General features: G+C 49.0%; 3 protein-coding genes, 3 non-coding genes and 1 pseudogene across 9 annotated transcripts in view; all 7 read right to left on the reverse strand.

The window, feature by feature from the left end:
* Window positions 1-1625, reverse strand: part of CD68 (CD68 molecule) — a 3117-nt gene extending 1492 nt beyond the window's left edge. The window contains exons 1-5 of the mRNA XM_003791269.3: window positions 1395-1625; window positions 795-1309; window positions 561-680; window positions 385-457; window positions 113-283 (exon numbers count right to left, since the gene is read on the reverse strand). Of these exons, the coding sequence (XP_003791317.1) occupies window positions 113-283; window positions 385-457; window positions 561-680; window positions 795-1309; window positions 1395-1443 (928 nt within the window). The 5' untranslated portion in view covers window positions 1444-1625. The remainder of the gene's footprint in view (window positions 1-112; window positions 284-384; window positions 458-560; window positions 681-794; window positions 1310-1394) is intronic.
* A 502-nt stretch (window positions 1626-2127) lies between these two features.
* EIF4A1 (eukaryotic translation initiation factor 4A1) lies at window positions 2128-9582 on the reverse strand. 2 transcript variants are annotated; one of them, XM_012805966.2, is made up of 11 exons: window positions 9424-9582; window positions 7974-8022; window positions 7538-7670; window positions 6975-7114; window positions 4740-4908; window positions 4273-4382; window positions 3905-4048; window positions 3684-3821; window positions 3494-3583; window positions 2878-2957; window positions 2128-2799 (listed from the first exon to the last, which is right to left on the reverse strand). In XM_012805966.2, the coding sequence occupies exons 1-11, from the start codon at window positions 9444-9446 to the stop codon at window positions 2655-2657; spliced, it is 1221 nt and encodes a 406-aa protein (XP_012661420.2). In that variant the 5' UTR covers window positions 9447-9582; the 3' UTR covers window positions 2128-2654. The 2 variants fall into 2 exon arrangements, with proteins under 2 accessions (XP_012661420.2, XP_012661421.2); XM_012805967.2 differs by lacking the exons at window positions 2128-2799; window positions 2878-2957 and adding an exon at window positions 2964-3177 and having other exon boundaries at window positions 3459-3583.
* Window positions 3025-3166, reverse strand: LOC111725710. Its single transcript, XR_002773719.1, has one exon. It is a non-coding gene; the product is annotated as a small nucleolar RNA SNORA67 (small nucleolar RNA).
* Window positions 4482-4620, reverse strand: LOC111725723. The gene has a single exon (XR_002773730.1). It is a non-coding gene; the product is annotated as a small nucleolar RNA SNORD10 (small nucleolar RNA).
* On the reverse strand, window positions 6233-6377 carry LOC111725716 (annotated as a pseudogene).
* Window positions 7369-7503, reverse strand: LOC111725715. Its single transcript, XR_002773725.1, has one exon. It is a non-coding gene; the product is annotated as a small nucleolar RNA SNORA48 (small nucleolar RNA).
* Window positions 9583-9867: 285 nt separating the features above from the next.
* SENP3 (SUMO1/sentrin/SMT3 specific peptidase 3) overlaps window positions 9868-13828 on the reverse strand; it is a 13776-nt gene continuing 9815 nt past the window's right edge. For 2 of the 3 annotated variants that reach the window (XM_023514028.1, XM_023514027.1), the window contains exons 8-12: window positions 12498-12635; window positions 12234-12317; window positions 12097-12147; window positions 10784-10890; window positions 9868-10010 (exon numbers count right to left, since the gene is read on the reverse strand). In XM_023514028.1, the coding sequence (XP_023369796.1) occupies window positions 9869-10010; window positions 10784-10890; window positions 12097-12147; window positions 12234-12317; window positions 12498-12635 (522 nt within the window). In that variant the 3' untranslated portion in view covers window position 9868. Of the gene's footprint in view, window positions 10011-10366; window positions 10891-12096; window positions 12148-12233; window positions 12318-12497; window positions 12636-13828 lie in introns of those variants that run through there. The other variant, XM_012805968.1, reaches the window with a different exon arrangement.

Raw genomic sequence — 13828 nt, forward strand, 5'->3', positions numbered from 1 at the left:
AAAAAAAAAAAAAAAAGGAAAGAAAGAAAAGAGAGATGACTGGCTTATGGGCCTGAGAAAGGGGCTGAAAGTGCAGTGGGAGAATGCTAGGAGGAAAGGAAATGAGTCTTACTTGGTCCAAAGACCCCTGTGTGGGGCAGCTGAGCAGCCTGTAGCCTCAGGGAAAGCAGGTCTACATAGATAGCTGGTGAAATCATGATGCTTGAGTTTCTGCAGCTGAAGCTCCAGCCCAGGGGTGCTTGGAGATCTTGAAGGGATGAATTCTGAGCTGAGAATTCGTACTCTGAAGGAGTAAAGAAAGGTCAGGTTCTGTCCACCTCCCCATCTAATTCCATTAGGAGCCCCAGCATCTAGTGTTAGCATTGAGGAAGGGAAGGACGTTACCTTTTGCTTGGGGGAAGGACACATGGTACTCCACAGCCATATAGCTCAGATAGACAGTGCTCTGCTTTAGGTCCTAGGGGGACAGGAAGCCTCAGGGCAGTGAGTGGGGTGAGGATTGTAGGGATGGGGCACTGTGGGGAGTGGAGGGGATTGAGGGTGAAGTTATTTAGCTATACCTGTTGGAATCCAAAGCTGAGCTGTCCATAGGGGAATGAGAGAAGCAGGTGGGGGTGGGCACCTTCACAGCTCCCTTGGGACTTGGTTTTGTTAGGGTTCAGTTCAGAGAGGCCCCAGGCCTATGAGGAAGATAGAGGGTCATGAGACTACATGGCCACTATTCTTACTTCCTCCCTCTGAGCCATAACAAATCTTGCCTCCTTTCATTCATGTCCCTGCTGATTTAGGTTTACCTTTCCATTCTGGGTTGAGTACAAGACTCGGATCTGAATCTGGGCATGAAGGTGGACGCAGGGTTGGGAATTATTAGTCCACATGTAGTCTCCGGTAGCCTCTTGGGAGCCTGGGCTAGGAGGATTTGGAGTGGGTGGAAATGGTCCTGAGTGGTGGGAAGTGGTAGACAATCCTGGGCTGGTGGCAGTGCTGTTGCTTGTGGGATGAACGGTGGAATTTCTATGACTGGTGGTGGTCGTGGTGGCAGGATGGTGAGTGGGTCCATGGCTGGTAACCGTGCCTATGCTTGTTGGATGAACTGTGGTATTTCCATGACCAGTTGTGGTGGCAGGATTATGAGTGGCAGTTGTGGGTCCATGGCTGGTGGTGGTGGTTCTATGAGTAGTAGTTCTGTGACTTTTGGTAGTCCTCTGGCTGGTTGTTGCAGTGCTTTCTGTAGCTGTAGGTGTCACCGTGAAGGATGGGAGCAGAGTGGCCGATTTTTTGTGAGGACAATCATTCCCCATCCCCTGGGCTTTCAACAGAGGTGAGACTGGTTAGCAACTCCGGGACAGGCTCCTTCCTGGACTCTCCCTCCCTTCAGCCCCATTTCTCCTTACCTGCTAGTAGCCCCAGCAAAGCTCCTGAGAAAATCACAGCCAACTTCATGGTAGAACTGCCTCATCCAAAGTCCAGCTAGGCGGTCTGAAACCAGTTGCTTAGCCCTAGTCTCAGCTTTCTCTCAGAAAGGAGGAAATGAAAGATATACTTCCTGTTACTGAATAATCCCACCCTCAACCTGACTCAGACACCTCAGCTCTAGCCACCAATCTCTTAGTCATTTCGTAATTAAGCTAGGGGACTACTGACCCAGAATTGCTAAGTAGGAATGGCTAGGGCAAAGTCAAGATTATCACGTGGGCACAGAATGAGATGGAGAGTTCTGGGCTAATTTGTCTACCTCAGCAAAACTTGCTAAGCAGCTGTAGCAGTCACAGGACCAGTTGAGACAGCAGATTCCTCATTAGCCTCCCAGAAAAGTTTGACAGGCATTAGAACCAGTTCATCTCCACACCCCTTCCCCTTGACCCCATTACTCTCAATCTATTGTTTTCCGCTTAGCCCTAGCAAGTGAGGCACTTATGACAGTACACCCCCCCCCTTCACAGGGTCATACTCTCTAGTTCACCTATTCTCTGAAGAGCAGTAAGAGAATGCATTATCTGCTAACTTATATACTAAGAAGGAAGCAACCCAGGTAAAAGGTTATTAACTGATGAAGGGGGGACTTAATGTGTGCCCAGTAGCAGGTGGGAGAGGGTAGGGGAGGTTAAGAAATGAGAAGCCCAAACAGGCAGTTTCCAAATCATTTTATTCAGAATTTTGTGTTTGTTCCTGAATCAATAAATACTATACAAAACAATGTAAAAATGGCTACCATTTTGTCTCCCCTGCTCCCCCCACCTGGGGACAATCCCCTGGACCACTGCATTTGTTTCAGGGGATTCTGCCTCCAGATTTGGTCCAGCAAATGAGGTTGAGTGACATATACAGCCCCTTGACTCATTTTCAAAGGAATTCAGCTGGGGTGGAGAGAGCCTCTGGGATCTGGAGGTGACTAGGTTAGGGAAATGGATTAGTGTCTTTTGGGAGAAGAGACGGCGCCTGGGGCAAGAGCCTACCCCAAAGAAAAGGGTGTCTAAAATGTTCACGGTTCCTTCTTTTGCCTCAAAAAGTGACATTTATTCAAAGAAAAAAAAAAAAAAAGAAAAAAAATGACAAGATGTCCATCCCTTGGCTCCCTTCCCTCCCCCCTCCTGCTGCTCCTCAGCCCCCCAAGATTGAACCCTGGCTGGGGCTAGGTAGCAGGACAGCCCCTCTCAGATGAGGTCTGCAACGTTGAGGGGCATCTCCTCAATGGAGGTGTTATAGAAGGTCTCGATGTCTCTAAGAGTCCTCTTGTCTTCTTCTGTCACCATGTTGATAGCCACACCCTTACGGCCAAACCTTCCACCACGACCGATTCTAGAAAACAGGATGAGGGAAGATGAGGAACATCAAAAGCTTCACCTGGAGGCTGGTGCATTCCAGATCCACTCTTACCTGTGGATATAGTTTTCTCTGTTGGTAGGAAGATCATAGTTGATGACTAAAGAAACCTGCTGCACATCTATGCCTCTGGCCTGTGTGAAGACAACAACTTCAGCCATGTGGACCAAAAAATGAAAGGTATCCCAAAGGTTATGATATGCATGTAGGCAGCCAAGGGAAGGCAAAGGAAATTAGCATCCCCTGTCCCCCAGAGACCTTAGGCATGCCAGATTTTATTCCAAGTTGCTACTTTCCTGAGAGAGGCACTAGCTGGCCTCTTGGAGAGGGAATCACCTTGGATTCTCCCTTTTTTTTTTTTTGAGACAGAGCCTCAAGCTGTCCTCCTGGGTAGAGTGCCGTGGCATTACAGCTCACAGCAACCTCCAACTCCTGGGCTCAAGCGAGTCTCTTGCCTCTGCCTCCCAAGTAGCTGGGACCACAAGCGCCCGCCACAACGCCCGGCTATTTTTTGGTTGCAGCCGTCATTGTTGTTTGGCAGGTCTGGGCTGGGGATTCGAACCCGCCACCTTAGGTGTACGTGGCTGGCGCCTTAGCTGGTTGAGCTATAGGCGCTGAGCCGATTCTCCCCTTTTCCTATTCTTCTCTAAATAAATTCCCTTCTACTCACCAGCAGGTCAGTGGTAATCAGTACTCGGCTAGAGCCAGAACGGAACTCCCTCATGATCACATCTCGTTCCTTTTGGTCCATATCTCCATGCTAGAAAAGAGAAACATATATCAAGTAGTCACACAAGCACCAGGAAGACTGGCTTGGGCTGATAGACCCATAGTAGACTAGTAATAAGAGAAAAATTCACCATGGCAGACACAGTGAAATCTCGGGCATGCATCTTCTCAGTGAGCCAATCAACCTTCCTTCGGGTGTTGATGAAGATGACTGCCTGGGTGATGGTCAGGGTTTCATACAAGTCACACAGTGTATCCAGCTTCCACTCCTGGAGGTGGGGGGGGGGAGAAACCAGTCAGGGGCTATACCCAACAACTTACTACCAGGCCCGCCTCCTGCACTGGGCCCCACCTCTCGTTCCACATTGATGTAGAATTGGCGGATACCCTCCAGGGTCAACTCTTCCTTCTTGACAAGAATCCGAATGGGGTCCCTCATGAACTTCTTGGTCACCTCAAGCACATCAGAAGGCATTGTAGCTGACAGCAAAACCACCTAATGCAAAAAACAATCAACCTTAGGGTGATGGATACTTCATTTGACACTTGTTGCTGTCCCCCAACAAGCCTAAAACTACAGTAAATGGCAGAGTACGGTTGCACGGTTCGCGTCCAGAAATCTGTATGGTTGGTTCCTCTGGTACTTGATACTGTTCTTTACCCTAACTACACTGTAATCTAAAACCATTGCTATGTAAGACAAAAAATAGTCTTTCTCACCTGGGTGTTGCTGTTGAGCTTCTGGAATATGTCATATATCTGGTCCTTAAATCCACGGCTTAGCATTTCATCAGCTTCATCTAGTACAAACATCTTGATGTATTTGGGAGCTAGATTAGGAAGAAAAATACCAACATCCATATGTAGTAATTAGGAAAATGTGAAATGTATTCTTTCCTGATAAAGAATATGGAGGGGAGAGGTGGTCTGCTCTCAGAAGACAGAAACTGATCCTTTGCCCAGGACCTCCCTGCCAAGCCAAACAAGCCCCGGGAAGTAGAACACTACCTGGGCTGAGATGACAGGGAAGCCAGGCTCAGATGACACGCATGAGGTTCATCACAGAGCAACTCTTTACTGAAGGGAAAACTACCATCCTTGGGAATGGCTTTGGCTTAAACTGTAAGACTAGGAAAGCATGCACAAGAGTGAAGTGACCCAAGGGGCTGGAAAATTGAGTTACTTACACAGGTATCTCCGGTTAAGCATATCAAATACTCGGCCAGGGGTACCCACGATGATATGGGGAGCTTCCATTTGCAGTTTTTGCACTTCAGCACGAACGTTGGTGCCTCCAATGCAGGCATGACAGGAGGCACCCATGTAGTCTCCTAATGCCATAACCACCTTCTGTATCTGAGGCCAGAGAAGACAGGTATCCACATATCAACTATGTAACTATACCAGCCCTGTCCCACCCCCACCTTCTGAAATAGGTGTCTCACTCTATTGCCCTGGGTAAAGAGCAATAACATCACTCCCAGGCTCAACTTCCCTAACTAGTGAGGACTATAGGCACATGTCATATTGCTTGTCTCATTTTTCTATTGTTTGTAGAGAGTCTTGCTCAGTCAGATTTTGAAATCCTGAGCTTAAGTAATCCTGCCTTGGCCTCCCAGAGAGCTAGGATTATAGCATGAGCCACTGGGCCCAGCCAGCCCCCATTTTTAATGTTCCCTATATATTTGCTATTTTCAACAACCTTCAGATATACATTACTATTGAACTCACTTTTCAGGTGAGAAACAGGCAGAGATCAAATAACCCACACACAACGATACAACTGATTTATGATAATGCACCACAGAATAATTGTAATAGTTTCCTGTTTTTCTTTTTTAAAAGAGACAGAGTCTTACTTTATTGCCCTCAGTAGAGTGCTGTAGTGTCACAGCTCACAGCAACTTCCAATTCCTGGGGCTTAGGCGATTCTGTTGCCTCAGCCTCCCCCATAGCTGGGACCACAGGCACCTGCCATAATGCCTGGCTATTTTTTTGTTGCAATTTGGCTGGGGGTGGGTTCGAACCCACCATCCACAGTTTGTGGGGCCAGTGGCCCCTTCCCACTGAACCACAGGCACCACCAGTTTCCTAATCTAGACAGAAACCTATAACGTTTCTGAAAGCTAATTGTGACCTGCTTATCACTTTTCACTACAACCAGGTTTATGAAATGGATGATATATATCCATGCCCTACTGTACCCGTCACAGAAACTCAAGCTAGACAGCAATGTTCAAACTTAAAAAGCATGCATTGGTTCTGCTGTAACTTAACGTTACCTGTATCCAGAATATATCACTACATCTGCCCATATTTATAAATATTCCCTGAGGCTCAGTAAGTTTAAGACTGTTTCTGATTTTTTCCCCTTGAAGGCCCAGAAAGTATGGGCGGTGCCCATAGCTCAGTGGGTAGGGTACAAGCCACACACCAAAGGCTGGTGGGTTTGAACCCAGCCAGGGCTGCAACACAAAAATAGCTGGGTGTTACGGCAGGCACCTGTAGTCCCAGCTACTTGGGAGGCTGAGGCATGAGAATCACTTAAGCCCAAGAGTCTCAGGTTGCTGTGAGCTGTGACACCATGGCACTCTACCCAGGATGACAGCTTGAGACTCTGTCTTGAGGAAAAGAAAAAAAAAAAGACCCAGAAAGAAAATGAGAATCCAGTAGCATAATTTTCTGTGCCCTAGGCATGAAACAGCTCTGGCCACCAACCCAGGCATCAAGCTAGGATGAACAAAGGGCTGTCCGTCTACTCTGCCCCTGACTGATATAAGAGTAACACCACCAATGAGGTGCCTCTTTGCCCATTGCCAGGGGTTTGTTCATAAAGCAGCAACCAAACTCGCCTAGCCAGCAAGGCTTCTCCCAATAGTCTTTGCATTTGACTCAGGAAATGGGTGAAGTGGTGGCTATGTTTAGGTAAGAAATAGTTTATAATTTATAATTAATCCAACAAGTGTTGAGTTATAAATCAACCTGTTTCTCTTTCTCTCTCTCTCTCTTTTTTTTTTTTTGAGACAGAGCCTCAAGCTGTTGCCCTGGGTAGAGTGCCATGGCATTACAGCTCATAGCAACTTCCAACTCCTGGGCTCAAGTGAGTCTCCTGCCTCTGCCTCCCAAGTAGCTGGGACTATAGGCGCCTGCCACCACAACGCCTGGCTATTTTTTTTTTGTTTTGGTTGCAGGCATCATTGTTGTTTGGCGGGCCCAGGCTGAATTCGAACCTGCCAGCTCAGGTGTATGTGGCTGGCGCCTTAGCTGCTTGAGCCACAGGCGCTGAGCCCAACCTGTTTCTCTTACTATGAAGCATCCACTTCTTCCCTCAAGGTATGAGTTGACGGCCCTGACTTTTAGATTGCAGTGGTCATCCCTAAATTGGCCCTTCAAGAGGGAAAAGAAGCTATGTTTTTTCTTACCTGCTGAGCCAGTTCTCGAGTGGGTGCCAAGACCAAGGCCTGAGTGGCCTTTAGATCCAATTCAATCTGCTGCAAAATCGAGATAGCAAATGTGGCTGTTTTCCCAGTCCCAGATTGGGCTTGAGCGATCACATCATAACCTAAACAAAATAGGAGGCATTAAATGTGGTAAAGGATTATGTACTTTTGGGCTCATGAAACTTTCAAGGCTTAATGACATCCCTTAGCAACCAGCATTACACATCTAGCATGCTTCAGAAACTTTACCTCACCAATCACCATAGTTACACAATGGGAACAGATCAGGAAATAAAGACATGTTATTAACTCACTTAGAAAACCAACCAAGTGGCTACAATACTACCCATTAAAGGAAAACCAGCTATCCATGTGCCCATGTGCCCTAAGCATGAACCAGGCATAAGCACAGATCAAAAGCCAAGCTGGGATAAACAAGAGGTTTCTTTGTCCCTGGCTGATATGAGATGGGCACTACCAACCAGATGCCACTCCACCCAGGTCTGGGACAGTCCTGTCTATGTTCTGGGGATGAAAGGTCTCACCCTTGATACAAGGAAGAATGGCTCGCTGCTGGATGGCAGAAGGCTTCTCAAAACCATAGGCATAGATACCACGGAGGAGGGACTCCGAGAGGTTCATGTCATCAAAGCTGTCAACAATCTCGTTCCAGTTACTCTGTAGGATGCAATGAAATCAAAGCTTGAGCAGTGGGCTGGGCTCTAGAGCAAACAGATCTATTGCCTATACCAAAGCAGTGCCCAATAGTCCTCTCTGGGGGAGAAGCTGCTTTTCACTGTAAAAATGTTAGATCCTCATGGAAGGGGCTTCACTAATTTTGAGTTAGTATGCATTTAAGACGAACCTTCTGTTCTTGAATTTATACTTCCATCATGGAACACAACCTCTAGACACTTGCAGACACAGTGTCTCTACCTTTGTCAGATTTAAAGTACAGTAGTAGTAGGGGTCCAGTCTCACCTCGATGACGCCTTCGGGCTCCATCCCATCAGGTCCATTGTCTCTGGATCTGTTGGTTTAAAGAACGAAGGTTTGTCTCCTGCCCGCATGAAGCACTCACAAATCCAGACAGCCAGGCTCTTTCAAGTAACTGACCATGCATGATACCATCAACTTTCACTTCCAAATCCAAACTCCCCCAAATTCTCAGAAAATACTCAGGCGAGTTAATTTGAAACTGAACCAAGTCTTTGCTCCGTCCCTGGAGTAACTTAAGCCAGGCTGCCGTGGAAATGATGGGGGTAACCCTCCCTGAAGACCCGGAGAATGGAAAGCGTGCCACCATGCTCCTAATGCCTGGAAGTGGTGCTCGCCGCCGGGCCCACGCCTCTAAGTACTGGGTGTTCAAAACCAGAGCGCGTGCACCTCCCAGAGCGGCACCACAGCGCCGGAAGTCCCGCCCTTCACCTCCCAGATCGCGAGTAGGACATCCCCCTTCCCCCCACGTCATCCCGCCCGCGGCCTCCCCCACCCGAACTAACCCCCCCTCACGGTACCCGGATGTGGGAGGCCGCGGGCGGTGGCGGCCTCGCGCACAATGAGCCCTAGCAGAGCTAGCTAAAGGGGACATTGCACAACACTTAAAAGCTAAGCAGATTGGGGGAGGGGAACACCTCAGGCCGCCATGTGCTCACTCCCTCGACCACCCGGCGGCGTACCCCCCCACCTCCATGGAACAATCCACAGCCCGCCCGCCCCCGTCGCGAAATGGCGTCGCCCTCCCATACCTCAGGCCGCTCACCCCTGAAGCAAAGTGGACCTGCCCATCCGCAGTTTGCCAATTGCCCGGCTTGTGCGGCAAAATGGACCCGCCCGCCCGGCGCCGGGTGGGCTCCTGGTGCCTCACGCGGCTGCTCCTCGGGGTTAGGCTCAATCCTGGCCGTCAAGAAAACCAGCACACTAAACGGCCGGCTTCTTTTACCCCGACCCGTATTTCAACCGCGACGAACCGACTGGATCTGAAGACCCAGCCACCCCCGCCTCTCCCGAGTGGTACCGTCAGAATCCTCCTGAGTCCCCAGCGCGCGAACCCTCCCCCCCGGCACAGTGAGGCAACAGGACCTGCCGGCTCTGGGCCACGCAGTTTCGGCCGCCTCTGCTTTTCTTTATCATTTTAAGTCGCGACCTCATCTCACCACTCAAAGCCGGGACTTCGCGCACGACACCAACTCGGGTCGAGTCCGCGTAACGAACCTCTCAGGCTCGGCGCTAGCCGAACTGTCCTCGCCCTCTGCTTCGGCCCTGGCAGCACTATCGACCGTGGACATCTCCCCACACTCCCCCAGAATGACTCCTCCCAACTTGGTTTCCCCCGCAACCCTGGTGGGCTTAGGGTCGTGGGCCTCTCAGCTTCCTCTCGGAAGGGAACGGCAGGGTAAGTAGGCAAACCTCTTGCAAATGCCTTTCTTACCGGGAATCCTGGCTCGCAGACATGATCCTTAGAAACTAGGGCGGAGTGCCCGCCTATCGACAACTTATAAAGCGCCCGACCCCGCCCCAGCCATCGCATTGGCTTGTCCGCCTCGGCCCCGCCTGCCGGCGCTCGGCAACTTCGCGTGACGTTAGTTCGGAGGCACTTAAACACTAGGCCACCATTGGATAATGTGAGCGCCTGTCAAGGTGAAAGCCCGCCTCGCAGCCTCATTGGCTAGAAGGCCCACCTTTCTGGCCGGTACGGAAGTGACATACTGGAGTGGGGCCTCGAGGTCTGGCAGCCATCTTGGGGTCCTGCACCCTTACACGTGCGGAGGCGAGAGTGCCTTAGTCATGTGGCTTGGTAGACCCAATCACGCAAGGGGGGGGGGCGAGGTTTGAGCCATCAGGGACTTCCGGGCTCCTGAGATTACCACTTCCCTTTACTTTTGCTCCGGGTCTCCACTGGCCTCTAACGTTCTGTCCTGCAGGAGCGATGGATTGGACACCGCCTGGACGTGTTCTACGTATACCAGGGATGATGGACCAAGTGGCGATACCATAACGCTGGGAGGATTCCCCTGGCTAGGAGGAAGAATGGAAAAAACCTATTTATGGGCCTAAGGAGCATTCGGGGTAGCTGTCATGAATCCTAGCTGTTCCTTTACCCAGTCTCTTCAGTGTCCTGTCCCCTGGCTTCTCTCTCAGGCTCTTAATTTTAAGCCTTACTTCCCTCCTTCCTGCCCTATGCTCCCCTGGCTGGGAGATTTGTTCAGGTAATGGAAACATCATGTTGCCATTACCTGAGCCAGGTATTGGAAAGCTGGCTCCTGAAGTCTCAAGACCCAAAACAGGTTTGCTAACAGCACTGCTGAAAGAAAGCCTGAGTGAGATAAGCGTATCTACTAGTTTGCAGCCCTTTAAGGAAGACCACCACTTATGTATCTCCAAAGGATCCTTTATTGACTGGAGCAGGACCGTGGCATTTTTATATATATATAAAAAAAAGTTTGAAGATCTGGCAGGCAGTAATCCCTTTATCCGCCCACCACCCCCAACACTGATTTCCTGTCCCCTGCAAAATGGAAAGGGGATGGTTGCCCCACCTAGGCCACAAGGCCACACTCCCCTGCAAGATAGGTAGAAAGGGGCATTACTACAGCCACCCCTGCCCATCAAAAATCAACAAGTTTTCTCTCAAAGAAAAAAAAATAACAGAAATCAAAACATTTAAATATGAAAAACCAAAGGGAACTGGGTGGGTAAAGACGAGAGAAAAGGAACTGGAGTTTCTTGGGAAGGGCTGCACATATCCCCCTGCTCATTAATGGGCTCGGGGTCTGGGGAACGAGGCTCACACAGTGAGTTTGCAGTGACACAGCTCCTTGTAGATCTGCCGACGAAGTTTGGGCATGTCCTGCTGGGTGAAGCTGAATGGCTGAGACAGGGCCAGGTGCTTGCAGTACTAGGTGTTAACAAAGCAGGCCATGAGAACCATCTACTGGGCATCCCTCACCCCAAGGTCCCAATAGTTCATATGAAATATACATCGCTCAATCTTTCAAAGAATATACCCGTTTCACATACAAAGAAAGCAAAGGTCCCATAATGTGGAGTTCAGAAACAGCCTGACTCTAAAGCTAGCATCCTGACTCAGTGCATGATAGACCTAGAGTTTTATATATTTTCTGAGACTCACTTTGTCACCCTTGCTAAGAGAGCCGTGGCGTCACAGCTTGAAGCAACCTCCAACTCTTGGGCTAAGCGATTCTCTTGCCTCAGCCTCCCAAGTAGCTGGGACTACAGGCGCCTGCCACAACGCCCCATTATTTTTTTGTTGCAGCTGTCATTGTTCTTTTGCTGGCCTGGACCAGGTTTGAACCTACCAGCCTTGGTGCATGTGGCTGGCACGGAGCCAGAACTAGAGGGTTCTTTTTTTGCAGTATTTGGCCGGGGCTGGGTTTGAACCCACCATCTCCGGCATATAGGGCCGGCGCCCTACTCCTTTGAACCACAGGTGCTGCCCCAGAACTAGAGTTTTAAAGGGAGAAAATATGTTGAGTTGGGGTTTGGCAGGCAGCTGTATCTGTGCCAAGAGACCAAGGATCAGAAACCTAGTCCCAACACGAGATGAAGCAGCCCAGGAGAGGCCAGAGGCAGTGGCTCATGCCTGTAATCCCAACACTTGGGAGGCTGAGGCAGGTGGATTGCCTGAACTCATGAGTTCAACACCAACCTGAGCAAGAGTGAGATCCTATCTCTAAAAAATAGCCAGCACTATGGCAGGTGCCTATAGTCCCAGCCAACTGAGAGGCTGAAGCAAGAGAATCACTTGAACCCAAGAGTTTGAAGTGGTTGTGAGCTAAGATGCCATGGCATTCTACCAAGGTTGGCCAACTAAGACTGTCTCAAAAGAAAGAAAAAAAAAAAAAAAGCAGCCAAGAAGAGAATCAGTAAAATCACAGTTTCTGTGTTCTAACTACTCCCTGCTCCACAACTAGCTATGAGTCAGAACAAGCCTCCCAACTCTTTAACCCAGCAGTTCTCAACCTGTGGGTCATGACCCACACAAACTGCATTAAAGGGCTGCGCATTAGGAAGGTTGAGAACCACTGCTTTAACCCAACTGACTCCATAGCTAGAAGAGGAAGAGGCCCCATCATGTGCTTACCTGCAACACAAAGGCACCACAGTCACTGTCATTATTCTGTCTGGCCACATTCTAGAAAAGAGGAAGAACAGAGGCCCTTCACCTGGAGACTCCCAAGGATATGACTTCAGTTTACACTCCTGCCTCTGGACACTCACCATTTTGAAGTAACCTTTCCAGCCCTGGTGGAAATCCAGTCGGTCTTTCTTCACAGCCTCTGCCTGTAGATACTTGGCAATATGCTATGTAGGTGGGGAAAAAGAAAAAGTGATACTAAGTTTTCCACCTGAACCCAGGGCATGGCAGTGGCAAATACAATGTCCAGGCTGCTCCTCAAAAAGTCAGAGCCCATCCTTTTTCCTGGAATGCCTTGCCACTGTATGTCCACACATTGTGCCCATCTCCCTTCTACCCTTTCAAACCTTAGGGCATCGGCGGTTTAGAGTGCGCTGTGAGTCAAAATAGGTGATGGTGCGTCGCCTCACATCAACAGAGATAAGGGACCAGTGCACCTCCAGGTGGATAGGGATTAGCAGTAGCTCCTTATTGAAGATGTCCACCTAAGGAGACAGTGCTAGAAATCAGGTACAACACACAGGAGTCCTGCCTGTTGCCATGAGGATTCTGAGGAGGAATGGAGGAGCAGTCAAGAGAGCCAAGGAGGACAACACAAAACTCAGGCCTTAGTTTGTAGGGGAGGCTGAAGGTATGGATGGTTAAGATTCTCGAAGGTAAAGAAAGTAAGGTGGGATAAAATATGTGTCAAAACAAACACTTGAGAGCCCATGATGGGCCAGGCACTTCACACAATGAAAGGAACAAATGCTTAGTAGCTAAGAACTCAGGCTCAGTATTCCAGAGCCAGACTGCCAGATTTCAAATCCAATTCCTCCATTTACTGGTTATGACCATGGGCAAGCTACTTAATAACCTTTTATACCTCAGTTTCCTTATCTGTGTAAGAGGGTAAAAGTAATACTACCTACCTCATATAGTATATTTCGATGTATATTTCATATGAAATGTTCTTAGTAGCTAAGAACCCAGGGTCAGTATTCCAGAGCCAGACGGCCAGATTTCAAATCCAATTCCTCCATTTACTGGTTATGATCATGGGCAAGCTACTTAATAACCTTTTATACCTCAGTTTCCTTATTTGTATAAGAGGGTAAAAGTAATACTACACACCTCATCCATTTGTTATTAGCCTTAAACTAGTAAATACCCATAATATACTTAGAATACTGTATGGCATGAAGTAAATGCTCACAAAAATCACACCAGGAAGTTCTCACACTCAACCTAATGGATGAGGAAACTGTAGCTTCTTTTTTCTTTTTGAGACAGAGCTTCAAGCTGTCCCCCTGGGTAGAGTGCTGTGGCATCACAGCTCACAGTAACCTCCAACTCCTGGGCTCCAGTGAGTCTCCTGCCTCAGCTTCCCAAATAGCTGGGTCCACAGGCACCCACCACAACGCCCAGCTATTTTTTGGTTGCAGCCGTCATTGTTGTTTGGCAGGCCCAGGCTGGATTCGAACCAGCCACCTTGGGTGTATGTGGCTGGCGCCTTAGCCACTTCAGCCGCAGGCGCTGAGCCAGAAACTGTAGCTTCTTAAGGTCACAGAAGTAAGAAGTGGCAGAAGTAGGACCGAGCTGTAAGAAGTGGCAGAAGTAGGACCCAGCTATTTTTTTTTTTTTGTTTTTTTGAGACGGAGCCTCAAGCTATCCTCCTGGGTAGAGTGCCATGGCATCA

Source organism: Otolemur garnettii, unplaced genomic scaffold (assembly GCF_000181295.1).
Source record: "Otolemur garnettii isolate 467f Iridium unplaced genomic scaffold, OtoGar3 scaffold00046, whole genome shotgun sequence".
Classification (NCBI taxonomy): Eukaryota; Metazoa; Chordata; class Mammalia; order Primates; family Galagidae; genus Otolemur; species Otolemur garnettii.